Raw genomic sequence first — 15,716 nt, forward strand, 5'->3', positions numbered from 1 at the left:
GCTGAGGGACAGATCTTCTGGGCTCAGCTTACCCAGACCTCTAGGTGCTTTATGGTTCAGTTCTTCCATCATTGCTTTTCTATTTGAACTGCTGTGAACCTTTCATGGAGCCAGTCAAGGTATCATCTGGCCTTCAGTTGGCAAGAATACATCATTTACAAAAGTCCATCTCTGCTCTTTTCTCATTAGTCTACAGCTGTTTAATTCAGACTTGCTTCTGGGTTGTAAGATCCAGAACATGCTCTCATTTATGAAACTGTATTCAGAAACCTGCAGAGATAATAGTTCTTATTTTGAATATGCTTATCATAACAAATGGGACAAGACTAATACACAAATTAATCAAAGTTCAGAAGTAACAAAAACGCCTTACAGAAAAATACAGGAAATAAAAAAAGAAGATGCAAATCCCTCATAATTGTAGAACCCTAACACAGACATGACGAGTTGACTCATTGGAAAAGACCCTGATGCTGGGAGGGATTGGGGGCAGGACGAGAAGGGGATGACAGAGGATGAGATGGTTGGATGTCATCACCGACTGGATGGACATGGGTTTGAGTAGACTCCGGGAGTTGGTGATGGACAGGAAGGCCTGGCGTGCTGCGATTCATGGGGTCACAAAGAGTTGGACATGACTGAGCGACTGGACTGAACTGAACTGAACACAGACACTGTCAGAGGACTAGAATTTCCAGCCTTCTGTCTTTTTCTGTGCATGTCGGTCCTTTTCGGTTTTGTGGTATGAGGTGTGCATCATTTCACATACCTGCTTGTCTTTCCAGGCTCCATATAGCACAGCTGTCTCCGTTTACCTTGCCATAGGAGTAGATTAAAAGGCACCAAATTTTTATTTAACAAATCTGTATGATGAGAACCCTATAAATCTTATAAATTACAGTTGACCCTTGAAAACGAGGGAGTTTGGTGTGCTGATCCCCTGTGCAGTGAAAAATCTCCATCCATGCTGCTGTCTCTGCCTTAAAAACAATGGGTTTGATAAATGATCTATCCAAGGGCAGCAAGCTCAGTTTGGATAGAGTTGGGACTCAAACCCTCCTTTTGGTTCCACATGTTTGTCATCTCTGATTGAGATCTCCGCATCTCCCCATTGTGATCTCCCCATCCATCTCTGAGTTTATGGGGAACAAAGACTTCTCCACACCTAGTTTAAATGTCTATAAAATGAAAATGCAGGTACTCTATTTATTGAAAAAAATTCATGTTTAAGTGGACTTGTGCAATTCAAACTCAATGTTGTTCAAGGGCCAACTGTACATTTAGAGTACATTTATTTACAGAACATTAAATTATGTACATTATGTATGTTGTATTAGATTAATGTGCATTTTTATAATAATCAAATGTCATGATAACAGGTTTATTTAAGAACCAAGAAGGTGTGTAAGGTCTACACTTGTTGTTTAGTCACTCAGTCGTGTCCAACTCTTTTGTGACCCCATGGACTGTAGCCCACCAGGCTTCTCTGTCCATGGACTTCTCCAGGCGAGACTGCTTGCTTGGGTTGCCATTTCCTTCTCCAGGGAACCTTCCTGACGCAGGAATTGAACCCACTTCTCCTGCTTTCGCAGGTGGCTTCTTTACCACTGAGCCACCCGGGAAGCTACAAGGTCTATACTGAAATATATTTATAATTAGTAATAAAGCATTATCATTTATAAATCTGTTCATCAGTTGAATAGCACATATAACTTTAAAGGTTTCAGATTTTTATCTTGTTTGTATATTTATAGCAAAAGAAGAGTTCACTGAAGCAGGAAACTACCTAAAAGGATATGTTACCACAGGAATTTATTCTGAAGAAGATGTTTTGAGACTGTAAGTGTATTATAATTTTAGGGAGGAGGAAGTTTGCAAAATAATGTATTAGCTGTCTTCACACGATTTTTTTTTTAAGGAAAATAGGGCAGCAACATACCTAAATTTTTAATTTCATCCTGGGAAAATCTGGAAAGTACTATCTGGCTATTTAGAATTTTTCCATACTCAAAATTCTTTAGGCTAGAGCCCCCCCCCCCCCCACCATGAGGCAACATTGGATTCATACTACTTCATCTTCCTATAAAATTTTTCCTCTTTGGATTCTATTACCTGCAGTTTAAATTCTTTGCAGTTATAGTTTTTTGAGAAATTTTACATCTTGAGTGTTTGGGTTTTGATTTGCCATCAAGGTATGCATAAAAATCAGAGTTTTTACATATTTCTCCCAGAGTTTTAGGTGATGAACTGATAGTTCTACTTAATTTTGTTATTGTAGACATACACTTAAGCAGTGCTTTTTTTAGCCACTTAAGTTGCTTTGTTTGTAGAATTTGGGGCTCCTATAAACTCTCTAATATTTCAGTTGCTGCAGAATGAATGAACTGAGAATTTAGACGTTATTAATACACATCACATTCTACACTGACTTATCTTCAGATACACATGGAGTTGTTTGTGTTTCTTACTATATATATTGCCAATTGTGACTATACTATTGCCAATTGTGATTTCTGAGCTTAATTAAATCTTTCATCCTGAACACTGGTGACACATGCATTTGATGATTGAGCTCCTCTTCTATTCAAGAAATCAGTGACTTGAAAAGTGAATACCGAACTCTAGACTTCTAGGGAATATGAGACCTATTCAGCTGACACATGGATAGTCACCCACTGTCTTCTAGACCAGTAGTTTTCAGAGTATGTTTTGTTTATAACTGATACATCCGCTAAGAGTACCTTCCAGGTAATCTGAAGACTGGGCAGTAGAAAGCCCAGTCTTCAGATTGATACTTTGTTTTAGCATGAATTGAATTTTTACATGATGTAAATGTTACCATATCACTGGTAATTTCACTTGGGCGTTTTTTCCTATTTAGTGATTTTCTTTTAGGTTTAGGTTTAGGTTTAGGTTCTTTAGTTAGCAAAAGTAGTGGTAGGAGAGAGCAAATTTCACATTCTCTTTCAGTGGAAAGAGCTCAGACTCTGTATCTGGAATACCTCAGTGTGAATTCTGTCTCTGCTATTTATCACTCTTTCATCATCTGTAAAATGAGGATTATAGGGCCATTCTGAGGGTTAAATAAAAATGTAACTAGAAGCACCTGGTATAGTGCCTGGCAAATTTAGGCCTATTCTCATAAATGCCTATCTCCTTGCTCAGCAGTTTGGTGAGCAGTCCAAAAAGTTAAGAACCATTCAATGTGTTCCTAGTCCTGTTTAGACATTTTCTTGATGAGTAAATTGTCTAGAAAAGAATAAAATCTGGTTAGATTAGTATCTGTTGTTTTCTTCTAATCTAGGTTGTCAAGGCTCTTGAACTTGCTCAGGTAGCCTCACATAAAAGCTAAGTTTGCCTGGAAATGGAGATTTTCTCTTTTCTTTTTTTCTTAGTAGGGCTTCCCGTTTGCTGCCTCCACTGTGACTTCTTGGCCTAACTGTTCATGTTTTTGATGACTTGGTGTATTTTAGTTGGGAATTTTAATACTCCGTTTCTCCACAGGTCAAGTAAATATACCGTAACTCTTCCAGCCCTGCTGCTTGCCAGACACAAAGAAGGCAAAATAGAGAGCATTCCATTAGTTAACGTCCATGTGCAAGACATAGTTCAAATAATAACAAATGCATCACTGGAAACATTTGTGAGTATATTTTATAATAAGGATGTTGTTTGAAATAAAATCTAGAGCAGTTAAAGACAGTGTGAAAAACAGTGTGTGTTTTAACACATGGTTTTCCATCTTTTGTTGGCACAGGGCATGATGTTTGGTGAGCTCTAGATTCATTGGGTTGCTCTGTTTTATTATTCACCCATCATGCATATAGCTCCTTTAATCCACTGCCAAAAGTTTACATGTCTTTGGATTATTTTTCTTGCTGGGATGCTTGTGGCTTATGGCCAGTTGAAGTACTCCATCTGGGCTGAAACTTGGCATGAAGCAAGTTTGGATTCCAGAGAGCTGCATGCTAGACTTCCAATCCTTGCTTGCCTCCTCGCTGGCTGTATGTAAGCGTCTCTCCACATGTGTAAAATGGTTATTGTAAGGACTAAATGAGAATGGGTGTTCAGTGTTCTGTGTACAGTGTTTAGCCCCTGGTAAACACTCAGCAAATGTTAGCTAGTATTGCTTACATTGTTGTAGAGAAAAGTATGTTTTGTTAAAGTCCTTTTCTGATGCCTACTTTGTATAATGTGGATTTAAAGGCACAACAGATGTAACCTGCATTTCTTGATTTTGGTTGTTTTTCATTAATATTAAACACAGCTAGAATATTATAAATTGATGCTTTTCTACATTTCTAAAGTGACATGGGAGCAATATTATCAACTATAAATACTGAATGAATATCCTCTTGTTGTTGTCTTTTGTCATGATGATCTAAATAATATTACATTTTAGGCTAAAGAAATGAATGTGTTCTTTAAGTCCTTTTGTGGCCTCAGTCCTACTAACTCCCCTTCCCTAATTAAAGTTACAGTTTATAATTAATCAAATCATTAACATTTTTAGGATGTGGTTTTCTAAATTATTTATTAAAGTAACATTTTTGCCTTTAATGACTTTATTAAATGACTGTCTCTTTAGTGCATCCATAGTGCTAAAAATTTTTGGAATTTTTATAAGACGTTAGCTTTTTTCCCCAGATAATACAGAAAACTATAAAGAGGAAAATTAGAATAAATCATAGCTTCTTTAACCAAGCGTAAATTTAGGGATATATTTTCCCAAACTTAAATAACATTCCATGTGTGCTGTTGTTAAATTTCCTAATGCTGCTTGGTGTTGGAGCTTTTAAGTCGAGAGCATCAGTGACTGTATATAGTAGCTATCTTCTGGCCTGCCCTTAGGTACTAGAAAGACTTCCTCTGGATAGGAAAGAGCAGTGGATGGCCAGATGGTAAACATTTTTTTATAAGTCAAACTTTTATTATAATGAACCTGATGACAAATTAGTCCAGGTAAATAATGCCCAGATCATAGTTAGTTAAATGTTAGTTACTCGGTCATGTCCAACTCTTTGACCTCATGGATTGTATGTAGCCCACCAGATTCCTCTGTCCATGGAATTTTGCAGGCAGGAATACTGGATTGGGTTGCCACGTCCTCCTCCAGGGGTTCTTCCCAACCCAGGGATTGAACCTGCATCTCTTATGTCTCCTGCATTGGCAGGCAGGTTCTTTACCACTAGCGCCACCCGGAGAATGACATGTATACCGTCTATGTAATGGCTCACGATTCATATGGCCAACCCAGACCTTGGGCCTGCTCTCCAGGCTCCTGTATGCACTTGTCTGTCTGACAGTTTGTCTTGAATATCTTTGAAAGTGAAAGTGGTAGTGCTCAGTTGTGTCTGACTCTTCACAACCCCCCGCCAGGCTCCTCTGTGGAGTTTAATAGTGGAGCTCTCCAAGCTAGAACACTGGAGTGGGCAGCCATTCCTTTCTCCAGATCGTCTCAACCCAGGGATCGAACTTGGGTTTCCTGCATTGCAGGCAGATTCTTTACCATCAGAGTCATCATGGAAGCCCCAGATCATAGCTACTTATGTGCTAATTAACTTTGTAGTTATTGCAGTTAAGCAATTTACAGCTGTCATAGTTAGAACTATTTGTTGGGTAATATGTTTAGCACTTCTCTCAAATACATTGAGTTCATTTTTGTGCTTTTATTATAAATAAGAATATGGGAACACACATAATTATAGTCTCTTATATACTCAAATAGCCAAATATCCAACAGTAACCGTATTTGATGACCTTTTCTTTTTCTCTGGGTGGCCTCTGAGTGGCAATCAAAACCCTTGATTGTGCTGTTCCTTTTTAAAATTCTCTCTTCTTTCGGCTTTTGCAGTTCCGTCCTCTCCAGGTGTGCCTTCAACCCTCATGCCACTCTAGAATTACATCTTCAACCATTTTTTCTTCTTTTGCTACATTCATTCTTTGGGAGACTTAGTGTCTATACCCGTAACTTACATGGGTCGTTATACCAGCTGATGATTCCTAACTTTTGAGTTTCTAATCTTAACTAAACTCGCATAACTCTTAGTCTTTGTTTCCTAACAGGAAAGAGCAGTGCCTGTCACTGGCCTATCTTTCCACAAATTCATACTCTAGTTAGTCATCTAAAACAGGCCTGACCATGTGACTTATTTGATACAAAATCTCAGTATTTCTGGGAGCTAGAAAACCTCTCTAGTCATTTTCCCATGTGGTCTTACAGCCGTATTTGCTTCTGGCCTCCTGAGTCTGACACACGTCAGGGTCACTGTTCCCCAGACCCTCTGTATGCCTAACACCTGTCTGTCTGCTCCCTGTATCTGGAATCCCCGCTCTAGCACACACTTCAGTCTGTCAGGGTCTTTTTCCTTATCCAAGGCCCAGGTCAAATATCACGTCCTAAAATCACCCATGAGCTCCCCTACCTTGTTTTTTAGTTTTAATTTAGAGCCACTAGGCTTCCTTATTCATGCTCAGTCACTTCAGTCGTGTTGGACTCTTTGCAACCCTATGGACTGTAGCCCACCAGGCTCCTCTGTCCTTGGGATTTTCTAGGCAAGAATACTGGAGTGGGTTGCCATGCCCGCCTTCGGGGGATCTTCCCAACCCAGGGATCGAAATGTATCTCCTGCATTTCAGGCTGATTCTTTACTGCTGAGCCACTAGGGTCTTCTTATTGTTATACATTAAAATTTTTCCTTGGATCACAGCAGTTTGCACATGTGTCTCCTCCTCTGAACTATGAACTCTTTGAGGGCAGAGTAAGCATCTTACTTCTTTTTGACTCAGTACCCAGCATAAGGGACTTCATTGGTAAAGAATCTGCCTGCTGAAGCAGGAGACATGGGTTTGATCCTTGTGTCAGGAATATCCCCCCTGGCAGTCTGCTCCAGTATTCTTGCCTGGAAAATCCCATGGACAGAGGAGCCTGACAGGCTGTGGTCCATGGGATCGCAAAGAGTCGGACACAACCAAGCAACCGAGCACACACACATGCACACATGTACCCACCCAGCAGAAGGTCTTAAGATTCTCAATACATTTTTGAATTGAGCTGTGATGGTTCCATCACACCATATCCATCAGATCTGTTCTGCTGGTTTGGTAGGATCTGTCGGTTTTAGGAAGGGGACATAACTCATGTAGAAGAGAAATGACAATAGTTAACATAAGACAACATGGGGGAGTTTGGAGAAAAGGGGATCTAAGATTTAAATCTTCAAAGAGGAAGGTGTGAGAAGAGGACTTTGAGTGGTGAAAGAGAAAGAACTCAAAGAAAAATGAAAACTGGCAGAGTAAAGTGGCTTTGAGAACTAAGTAGGGAGAAGTATGTGCCAGAGTTTGGTGTTTGAGGATGAATTGGAGGTGATTGGCACCGTAAAAAAAATTTGTTCATTTGGATTTCTAGTGAGATCCAGTGAAATGGCATACTGGTAAACAAAATCTCTGGGTGCTAGTTTCGTTTAATTCTCCCTTCTACTTAGCTGTGTGACTTCAACAAGTCAACTTCTCATCCTTGGTTTCCTCATCTGTCAGCTAGGGATTTGTTTTCTTCTGTAGGAAGATTTAATCCATACTGGACAAGTATATCCAGAAGATGAATTAATAGATGTGGTACTAAAAATGGAAAATGGTAGAAGCCTTTAATACTCTAAATCACTGCTGTTTTTAATCCTAAGTATTTTAACATTGTTTGTTACTCTTTTCAATTCTTGTTAATAACTGCCTACACAAATTGTCTTCTACAAATATATATATTTTAAAATGTTCTCTTTTAATTAATAAAAAGAGTAAGATTTCTTATTTCTTACTACTTTTTCTTTATTTTAAACCCCTCAAAAATAAGAGCCTTTAAAATTTGTTTTAGCATATTATTGTATTACTTTAATTATGCTAAAAACTCAATTTTGAAACAAAGTTAGATTTATTAATTTTTAAGTAATCATAGATGTTAAAAGATTGTATCTTTAAAGCTTAGCTTATATTTTTTAAAAAAATTTTATGCTAGAGGAAAAATACTTATCATGTGTGTGTTGGTTAGTTTGATCCAGATTTTAACATAAGAAATTACTTGAAATGCTACATGCTTATAAAACAAGGAGCTCCTTTAATTTATTTTCAAATTCTATCAGTAGTTTTATTTTGAAAATAATACATTATTAAAATAAGATGAGTTTAAATAAAAAACACTCTTGAGATTCATACTTGTTAATCAATATAGTAAAATCTCCACTTAAATGAAAATTTGTTTGAAATACATTTTACAAACTAACATGCAAGAGTGATTTGAACATTATTTTCTACTTTATGTATTATAATTTCCTGTTTTTTCTTGATTTGTTTTGTTTTTAAACAGCCAGAGATCACTGTGGAAAATCTTCCGATTTACTTAAGACTTCAGAAACCATTACTTATTTTATTCAGTGATGGTGGCATAGATCTTCAACATGAAAAAACAATACTGATGCTGGCTAAAAAGAAATACTTGGATTCACTTACCCCTTGTTGGTTAAATCTGTAGGTATATTTTTTATTTTGTAATATGTAAAAAGTAAAGAAAGTAATAAATACTATTAAGTTTTCATTAGGGAATGAAAGTACCTTTGGAGTTAATGTTATGAAACCAATATATAAGTCATCATGATATTTTAGTAACTAAACTGCCTCAGATGGACTGAGATGATCTTGTTTTAGATTGAATTCTGTTTTACAATAAATTCTTTTTTTTTTTTTGCTGTGTGAGTTTTTGTTTCAACTTTATTCAAGCATAATTGACAAATAACTTTGTAAGATATTTAAAATGTACATTGAGATGATTTAAACACAATGCATATATGTATGCATTGTGAAAAAACTCTTTCATCTAGTTAATTAACACATCCGTCACCTCATATATTTGTTTTATAAATGTAAATTTTGGGATGGGGTGGAGTGAGAACATTTAAGTTCTACTCATGTAGCAAATTTCAATGATACAGCACAGTATTATCAACTATATTCACTGTGTTAGACATTAAATCCTTGGATCTTATTCATCTTACAACTGAAAAGTCTGTTTCCTTTTACCAGTCTCACCTCATTTCCCCCACCCTGCAGTCCCTGGAAACTTTTCTACTCTGTTTTTATGAGTTTGACTTTTTTTTTTTAGGATTCCACATATTAGTGTTACTGCTATGTAGTATTTGTCTTTCTCTGTCTCTTTAAGTATCTTGTTATTTTATAGTTTGTAGCCATTTAATTTTGAGCTGACATGATCAGATACTTGACTAAACTTTGAAAGGAATATATTGATTATGTCAGGACAAAATTGATGAGCCGGCGGACTATGTCTGTTTTTTATTAAAACTCTCATGCTGCCTTTTTTCTCCTAAGAGATATACAGTACATACCTCATGTTAAAAGAAACGTTTTATGACTCTAATTACCAATAATGTAGTTATAGACCTCTTGATTTTTAGGACTTACTTCCATAAAATAAACTTCCTGGTATGGTGCTGTATTTAAAGGTTAATGTTTTACAGAGAGCTGTTCTTGTTATTTTGCTATAGAAAGAAATATTCATTAACGTGTTCAGTTGCTCCCTTTTCTAGGAAGAAGACGCCAGTGGGGAGGGGAGTCTTGCAGGCATATTTTGGTACCCTGCCCCCACTTCCTCTTCTTGTTGTGGTGAATCTGCATTCAGGTGGCCACGTGTTTGCATTTCCTTCAGACCAGGCTATCACTGAACAGAACCTTTTATTGTGGCTGAAGAAATTAGAAGCAGGACTAGAAAGTCATATCAGTAAGTTTCCTGTTTTAATGTGTACAATTCTACATTTTGTTTCATGGATTTTTAAACTTAAATTATAGCTGATGAATGCTAGAATGAGTTGAATTGTAATGTTTGTAAATATTCTAAATATTAATACACTGATAGCATTGTCCATATAGTCTGTTATATGGTAGATATTCTTACCCACAGAAAATGAGTGCTGTTATATTAAATTTAATAATAGCTAAACATTTATTGAATGCTCAGTAGGTATCATGCACAAAGTTACATGCTTCACATGTATTATCTCCTTTATTCTCACAGGAGTCATAGGACATACCTGTAGAGGAGCTAAATAACTAGTTCAGAGTCATATAATTAACCAGTAAATGAGGAAAGTTGGATTTCAACATGGCTCTGTTGTACTCCAGAGCCAGAATTTTGAACCACAAGAAAATAGATCTTGGCCCAGAGTTTACAATGCTGGTTTTATGACATGCCATGAAAGTGAAAGTGTAGTCGTTCAGTGGTATCCATCTCTTTGTGACCTCATGGACTGTAGCCCACCAGGCTCCTCTGTCTATGGAATTCTCTAGGCAAGAATACTGGAGTGGATTGTCATTTTCCTCTCCAGGGGATCTTCCCAACCCAGGGATCAAACCTGGGTCTCTTGCATTGCAGGTAGATTCTTTACCATCTGAGCCACAGGGGAAGTCCAAGACATGACATGCCATAGTCACTGTTTTTCTAAAACCTCTGTGGGTTTGTACTTGTGGCATAGATATGTTTGTTAGTTTATGTACAATCATGGCAACAAGCCTGTTGCTATAATTTAGTTAACATGTAATAACCTAGACCATTAGTCTGTTGAGGAAATAGTGATGTAATGAAGTTTCCTAAGGCATTTGTAAAGGTTTTGTTATTGGAAACCAAATGAACTATTTTATAATAACATTTTGATGCTGTTCATGACTGAGTTCTGAAATAAGTTTGTGTATGTGTGTATGTGAATACATGTGAATATGTGTACATGCACACACACAATTCTGGTATATAAACTCCAATTCAGTGTTATGCTGTCTCTCAGCTTGCATGTTATCAATCTATCACTATGTATGTTTATGTATATTTAATCATATTCTTGAATTTATTTAAGTGTCAATCTTTGAAACATACTTGTTCTTCCCAGGAGGTCTATCCATTTCATTTTTGTTAAATTAGGCAGTTTTAACTTAATTGTTATGTCTAAATAGTCTATTGATGATTTTTGTATATTGAAATACAATTGACATATCATAAAGTACACCCTTTTAATGTGTACAGTTCGATGTGTTTTGGTTTTTTTTGATGTATTCACAAGATTGTACCATTCACAACCATTACCACTACTGAATTTTAAAATATTTTCATCACCCCCAAAAGAAACCCTGTACCCATTCACAATCACTCTCCATTCTCCCTTCTTTTCATTCACTAACCACTTATTTATCTTCTGTCTTTTTGGATTTGTCTAGTCTAGACATTTCATATAAATGGAGTCATACACCATGTGGCCTTTTGTGTCTGGCTTCTTTCACTTAGCGTAGGTTTTTAAGAATCATCAGTGTTGTAATGTGAATCAGTGGTTCATTCCTTTTTATGGATGAATCATATTCCATTGGATGGATATATCCCATTTTGTTTTTCCATTCATCAGTTGATGTACATTTACACTGTCTCCATTTCTTGCTAGTATAAATAATGCTGCTATGAACATTCATGGACATGTTTTTCTACCAACTATACAGATGTCTTAGGCCAGTTACCCCACTGTCTTGAATACAACATCTTTGAAATAGGTTTTCAAATTGGGAAATTTGATTCCTCCAACCTTGTTCCTTGTGTGCAAAATTATTTTGGATATTCTGGGTCCTCTTGGATGGTATTTTTAAGTCTTAGTTTTCGGAGATAATGGATTAGTTTTAGCATTTAGAAATGTAAAAAAATAACTAAATTGACTATTTGGTTTGTCAGAATCTGAAAGAAGCCTTTCTGTGATAGTTAGCGCTCACTGATGGCCTCTTCATTCTGGCCACACAGCAGAGGGGTCCTGTCAGTTGCACCTCGTGAACTCTTCAGATGGGCTGCATTCTCCGTTGCACTGCTGCTTTATAGAAGCGTCTGAGTGCTGTCATTGTGCAGTTGCTGTGACACAGAGGCCTCATGGACTCTGACTACGTCAGATAGTAGTATATGTAGGTCAGGCCAGAGTACCTCTCCACTGAATAGCTTTCCTTTTTTTAAAATTTTTTTTTCCCATTTATTTTTATTAGTTGGAGGCTAATTACTTTACAGTATTGTAGTGGTTTTTGTCATACATTGACATGAATCAGCCATGGAGTTACATGTATTCCCCATCCCGATCCCCCCTCCCACCTCCCTCTCCACCCAATCCCTCTGGGTCTTCCCAGTGCACCAGGCCCGAGCACTTGTCTCATGCATCCAACCTGGGCTGGTGATCTGTTTCACCCTTGATAATATACATGTTTCGATGCTGTTCTATCAAAACATCCCACCCTCACCTTCTCCCACAGAGTCCAAAAGTCTGTTCTGTACATCTGTGTCTCTTTTTCTGTCTTGCATATAGGGTTATCGTTACCATCTTTCTAAATTCCATATATATGTGTTAGTATACTGTATTGGTCTTTATCTTTGTGGCTTACTTCACTCTATATAATGGGCTCCAGTTTCATCCACCTCATTAGAACTGATTCAAATGAATTCTTTTTAATGGCTGAGTAATATTCCATGGTGTATATGTACCACAGCTTCCTTATCCATTCATCTGCTGATGGGCATCTAGGCTGCTTCCATGTCCTGGCTATTATAAACAGTGCTGCGATGAACATTGGGGTGCACGTGTCTCTTTCAGATCTGGTTTCCTTGGTGTGTATGCCCAGGAGTGGGATTGCTGGGTCATATGGCAGTTCTATTTCCAGTTTTTTAAGAAATCTCCACACTGTTCTCCATAGCGGCTGTACTAGTTTGCATTCCCACCAACAGTGTAAGAGGGTTCCCTTTTCTCAACACCCTCTCCAGCATTTATTGCTTGCAGACTTTTGGATAGCAGCCATTCTGACTGGCATGTAATGGTACCTCATTGTGGTTTTGATTTGCATTTCTCTGATAATGAGTGATATTGAGCATCTTTTCATGTGTTTGTTAGCCATCTGTATGTCTTCTTTGGAGAAATGTCTGTTTAGTTCTTTGGCCCATTTTTTGACTGGGTCATTTATTTTCCTGGAATTGAGCTGCAGGAGTTGCTTGTATATTTTTGAGATTAATCCTTTGTCTGTTGCTTCGTTTGCTATTATTTTCTCCCATTCTGAGGTCTATCTTTTCACCTTGCTTATAGTTTCCTTTGTTGTGCAGAAGCTTTTAAGTTTAATTAGGTCCCATTTGTTTATTTTTGCTTTTATTTCCAATATTCTGGGAGGTGGATCATAGAGGATCCTGCTGTGATTTATGTCAGAGAGTGTTTTGCCTATGTTCTCTAGGAGTTTTATAGTTTCTGGTCTTACATTTAGATCTTTAATTCATTTTGAGTTTATTTTTGTGTATGGTGTTAGAAACACCTTAACTTCAACAAATGAGGCAAGGAAATACAATGGAAAAAAAGACAACCTCTTTAACAAGTGGTGCTGGGAAAACTGGTCAACCACTTGTAAAAGAATGAAACTGAATAGCTTTTAAAAAGGTCATGTGATGTTCAGAGACAAAGAAACCCGAACTTCTGACCCAGCTTCCTTGACTACTAACTGTATGTTTTTTTTCCTTTGTTTCCTCCTGATAGTCCCTACTCTGTGTTACAGTTATTTTAAAAATTAAAATGAAGTATGCAGAGGCATACGTTTTAAAGTGTAACGCCTACAGTATTTATTATGCTTCGTGTAAAGATCCTTTCCTACAAGGGGCCTCCTTAGGGGCTTTGATTTCTCAACTAAACCATTAGCAAGCATCAGAATTATTCTTCTGGGTTTCCTCAGAGACTCATATTTCTTCCATTGCAATGATGGTAATGCCTCTGGTTTCCATTATTTCTTTGTATCGCTGCTCCCAATCTTAAGTTATTCCTGCAGCCTCTGCAGCAGGGAAGAAGCCAAGGTCCAGGCAGGACTTTTCTGTGTGGAGTCCTGTCCTCTGTGCTGCCAGGACCTGCTGGGAGGCAGGTCTGAGACATGAATGTTGCAGCTACCCTTAGGAGAGCCTGCGTCTCTAACACGGTACCACTGGCCTCTGCCTCACCTTGCTTGCTGCACATCTTAATTTCTGTGAAATTGTGACCACTGGCTGTTCTTATTTGACATTTACACTTAGTTTTGGTCAAGTTCTCTGACCTTTCGAGGACTTGGTTTTCTCATATATAAAGTTGGGATAGTAATTGTACTTACCTCATGAGGTTGTAAGGATTAAATACATAATTCCTGATACATAGTAAAGCCTCAGTCTATGTTAGTTATTATTATTTATTATCATTACTAATTTGATAATAGTGTCTTTTTTGCCCATATGTGGGGAGAGTACAGTTTTATTTGCAATTGAAAAAATTAAGATCTTTGTAGAGTTCCTCAGGAAATAATGAGCAGAATTAGAATGTCCAGTTTCAGGCATTTGGTCATTGTCTCAGACCGTTAGGCTGCAGTGCTTACCATAAAAATAAATATTGCTAAATCTTTGCTGTGCTTTAAATTGGACTTCCCTTAAAGATACTTCATCTGCATATTACACAGTACAGTTATTTTACTTCTTATCTATTCATTATATTCAAGAAACTATTTTATCCGTTTGTCACTATTGACACTGACAGCAGACTATATTTGAGTCTGTTATCTGGGCAACACTGCAATTTGAAACATCAATTACAGGGTAACTTAAATGTAATACCTTGCTGATGTACCTCAGATTTCATATACTTGAGCCTGAGTGAAGAAATCATATCAATGAGTAGAGTATAGATATACATATTTACGTGTACTGATGCAGATTTTTGTCTGTGTTTTAATTAGAATTTGTATGAATGTCATAAACTTTGATTTATGAGAGATGCTTGAGTTTTTACTTTATGAGCATTACTTTCTTTTCATATAACAGTATATAGATTCTTTCATTGGAATTTAATTTTTAAATGTTTAGTTTGCACATTTCCTTATGTAATTTCTCACATAGTACTTTGAATAGGCATCTAAACTCTGAAATTGTGTGAAATCTGTTTACCGAATGGAGTAAAGCTAGTCTATTTATCCGATATATATGTTATCAGCTTAAGTCCTTTTTCTTCTTTTAATGACCAATATTTTAAAATAATGTTAAAATTCACTGCCATGAAGCCCTCCTAAGTGCTTCTATTCACTGCCTGTTTATAGTACAGTTGATTCCATAGCAATCTTCCAGAACAGAAAATGCTTTAAAATATAAGAAATATTTTTCTAAATTTTATATATATATATGGTCCAAAACTTTTCTAAATTTAAGTGTATATAAAATTTATATATATATATTCCAAAATTTTTATCTGGAATGATCTATAGTTACAGTACTTTGGGCATGAAGGCAGGGGGAGGGAGAGAAGCAAGAGACTTCTTCATTTTAACTTGTCCCTGGCTGTTGTATTCTCATTACACATATTGCTATTTTTTTAACCCTCAGCAAGGGTTAACAGGCATCGAGATTATGAACCTTTATGTTTTTTGCCTATTAAGACCTATCTTTATTTAAAATAGCATAGTCTATAAATGAAAATGTCTAGTAATGACAAATGCATTAAGTTTCTTAGACAATGATGATAATAAAATGTAGCTTTCCAGTAGATAAGGAATACTGATAAGGCCTTCACTCCTATAAATATATTTTTCAAAATAAAACATTTTCTAGTATATTCATGTGATGGGATTTTATATGTTCCTCTTTAACCCTTGATTCTACCTTC

The 15,716-nt window shown here is 36.7% G+C and overlaps 1 protein-coding gene across 4 annotated transcripts in view; it reads left to right on the top strand.

The window, feature by feature from the left end:
- TXNDC16 (thioredoxin domain containing 16) overlaps positions 1-15,716 on the top strand; it is an 86,158-nt gene that overhangs the window by 68,670 nt on the left and 1,772 nt on the right. For all 4 annotated transcript variants that reach the window (XM_065940585.1, XM_065940584.1, XM_065940586.1 and 1 more), the window contains 4 exons: positions 1,755-1,839; positions 3,505-3,643; positions 8,357-8,517; positions 9,591-9,781. In XM_065940585.1, coding sequence (XP_065796657.1) covers positions 1,755-1,839; positions 3,505-3,643; positions 8,357-8,517; positions 9,591-9,781 — 576 coding nt within the window. The remainder of the gene's footprint in view (positions 1-1,754; positions 1,840-3,504; positions 3,644-8,356; positions 8,518-9,590; positions 9,782-15,716) is intronic.

Source organism: Muntiacus reevesi, chromosome 7 (genome assembly GCF_963930625.1).
Source record: "Muntiacus reevesi chromosome 7, mMunRee1.1, whole genome shotgun sequence".
In the NCBI taxonomy this organism is placed as follows: domain Eukaryota; kingdom Metazoa; phylum Chordata; class Mammalia; order Artiodactyla; family Cervidae; genus Muntiacus; species Muntiacus reevesi.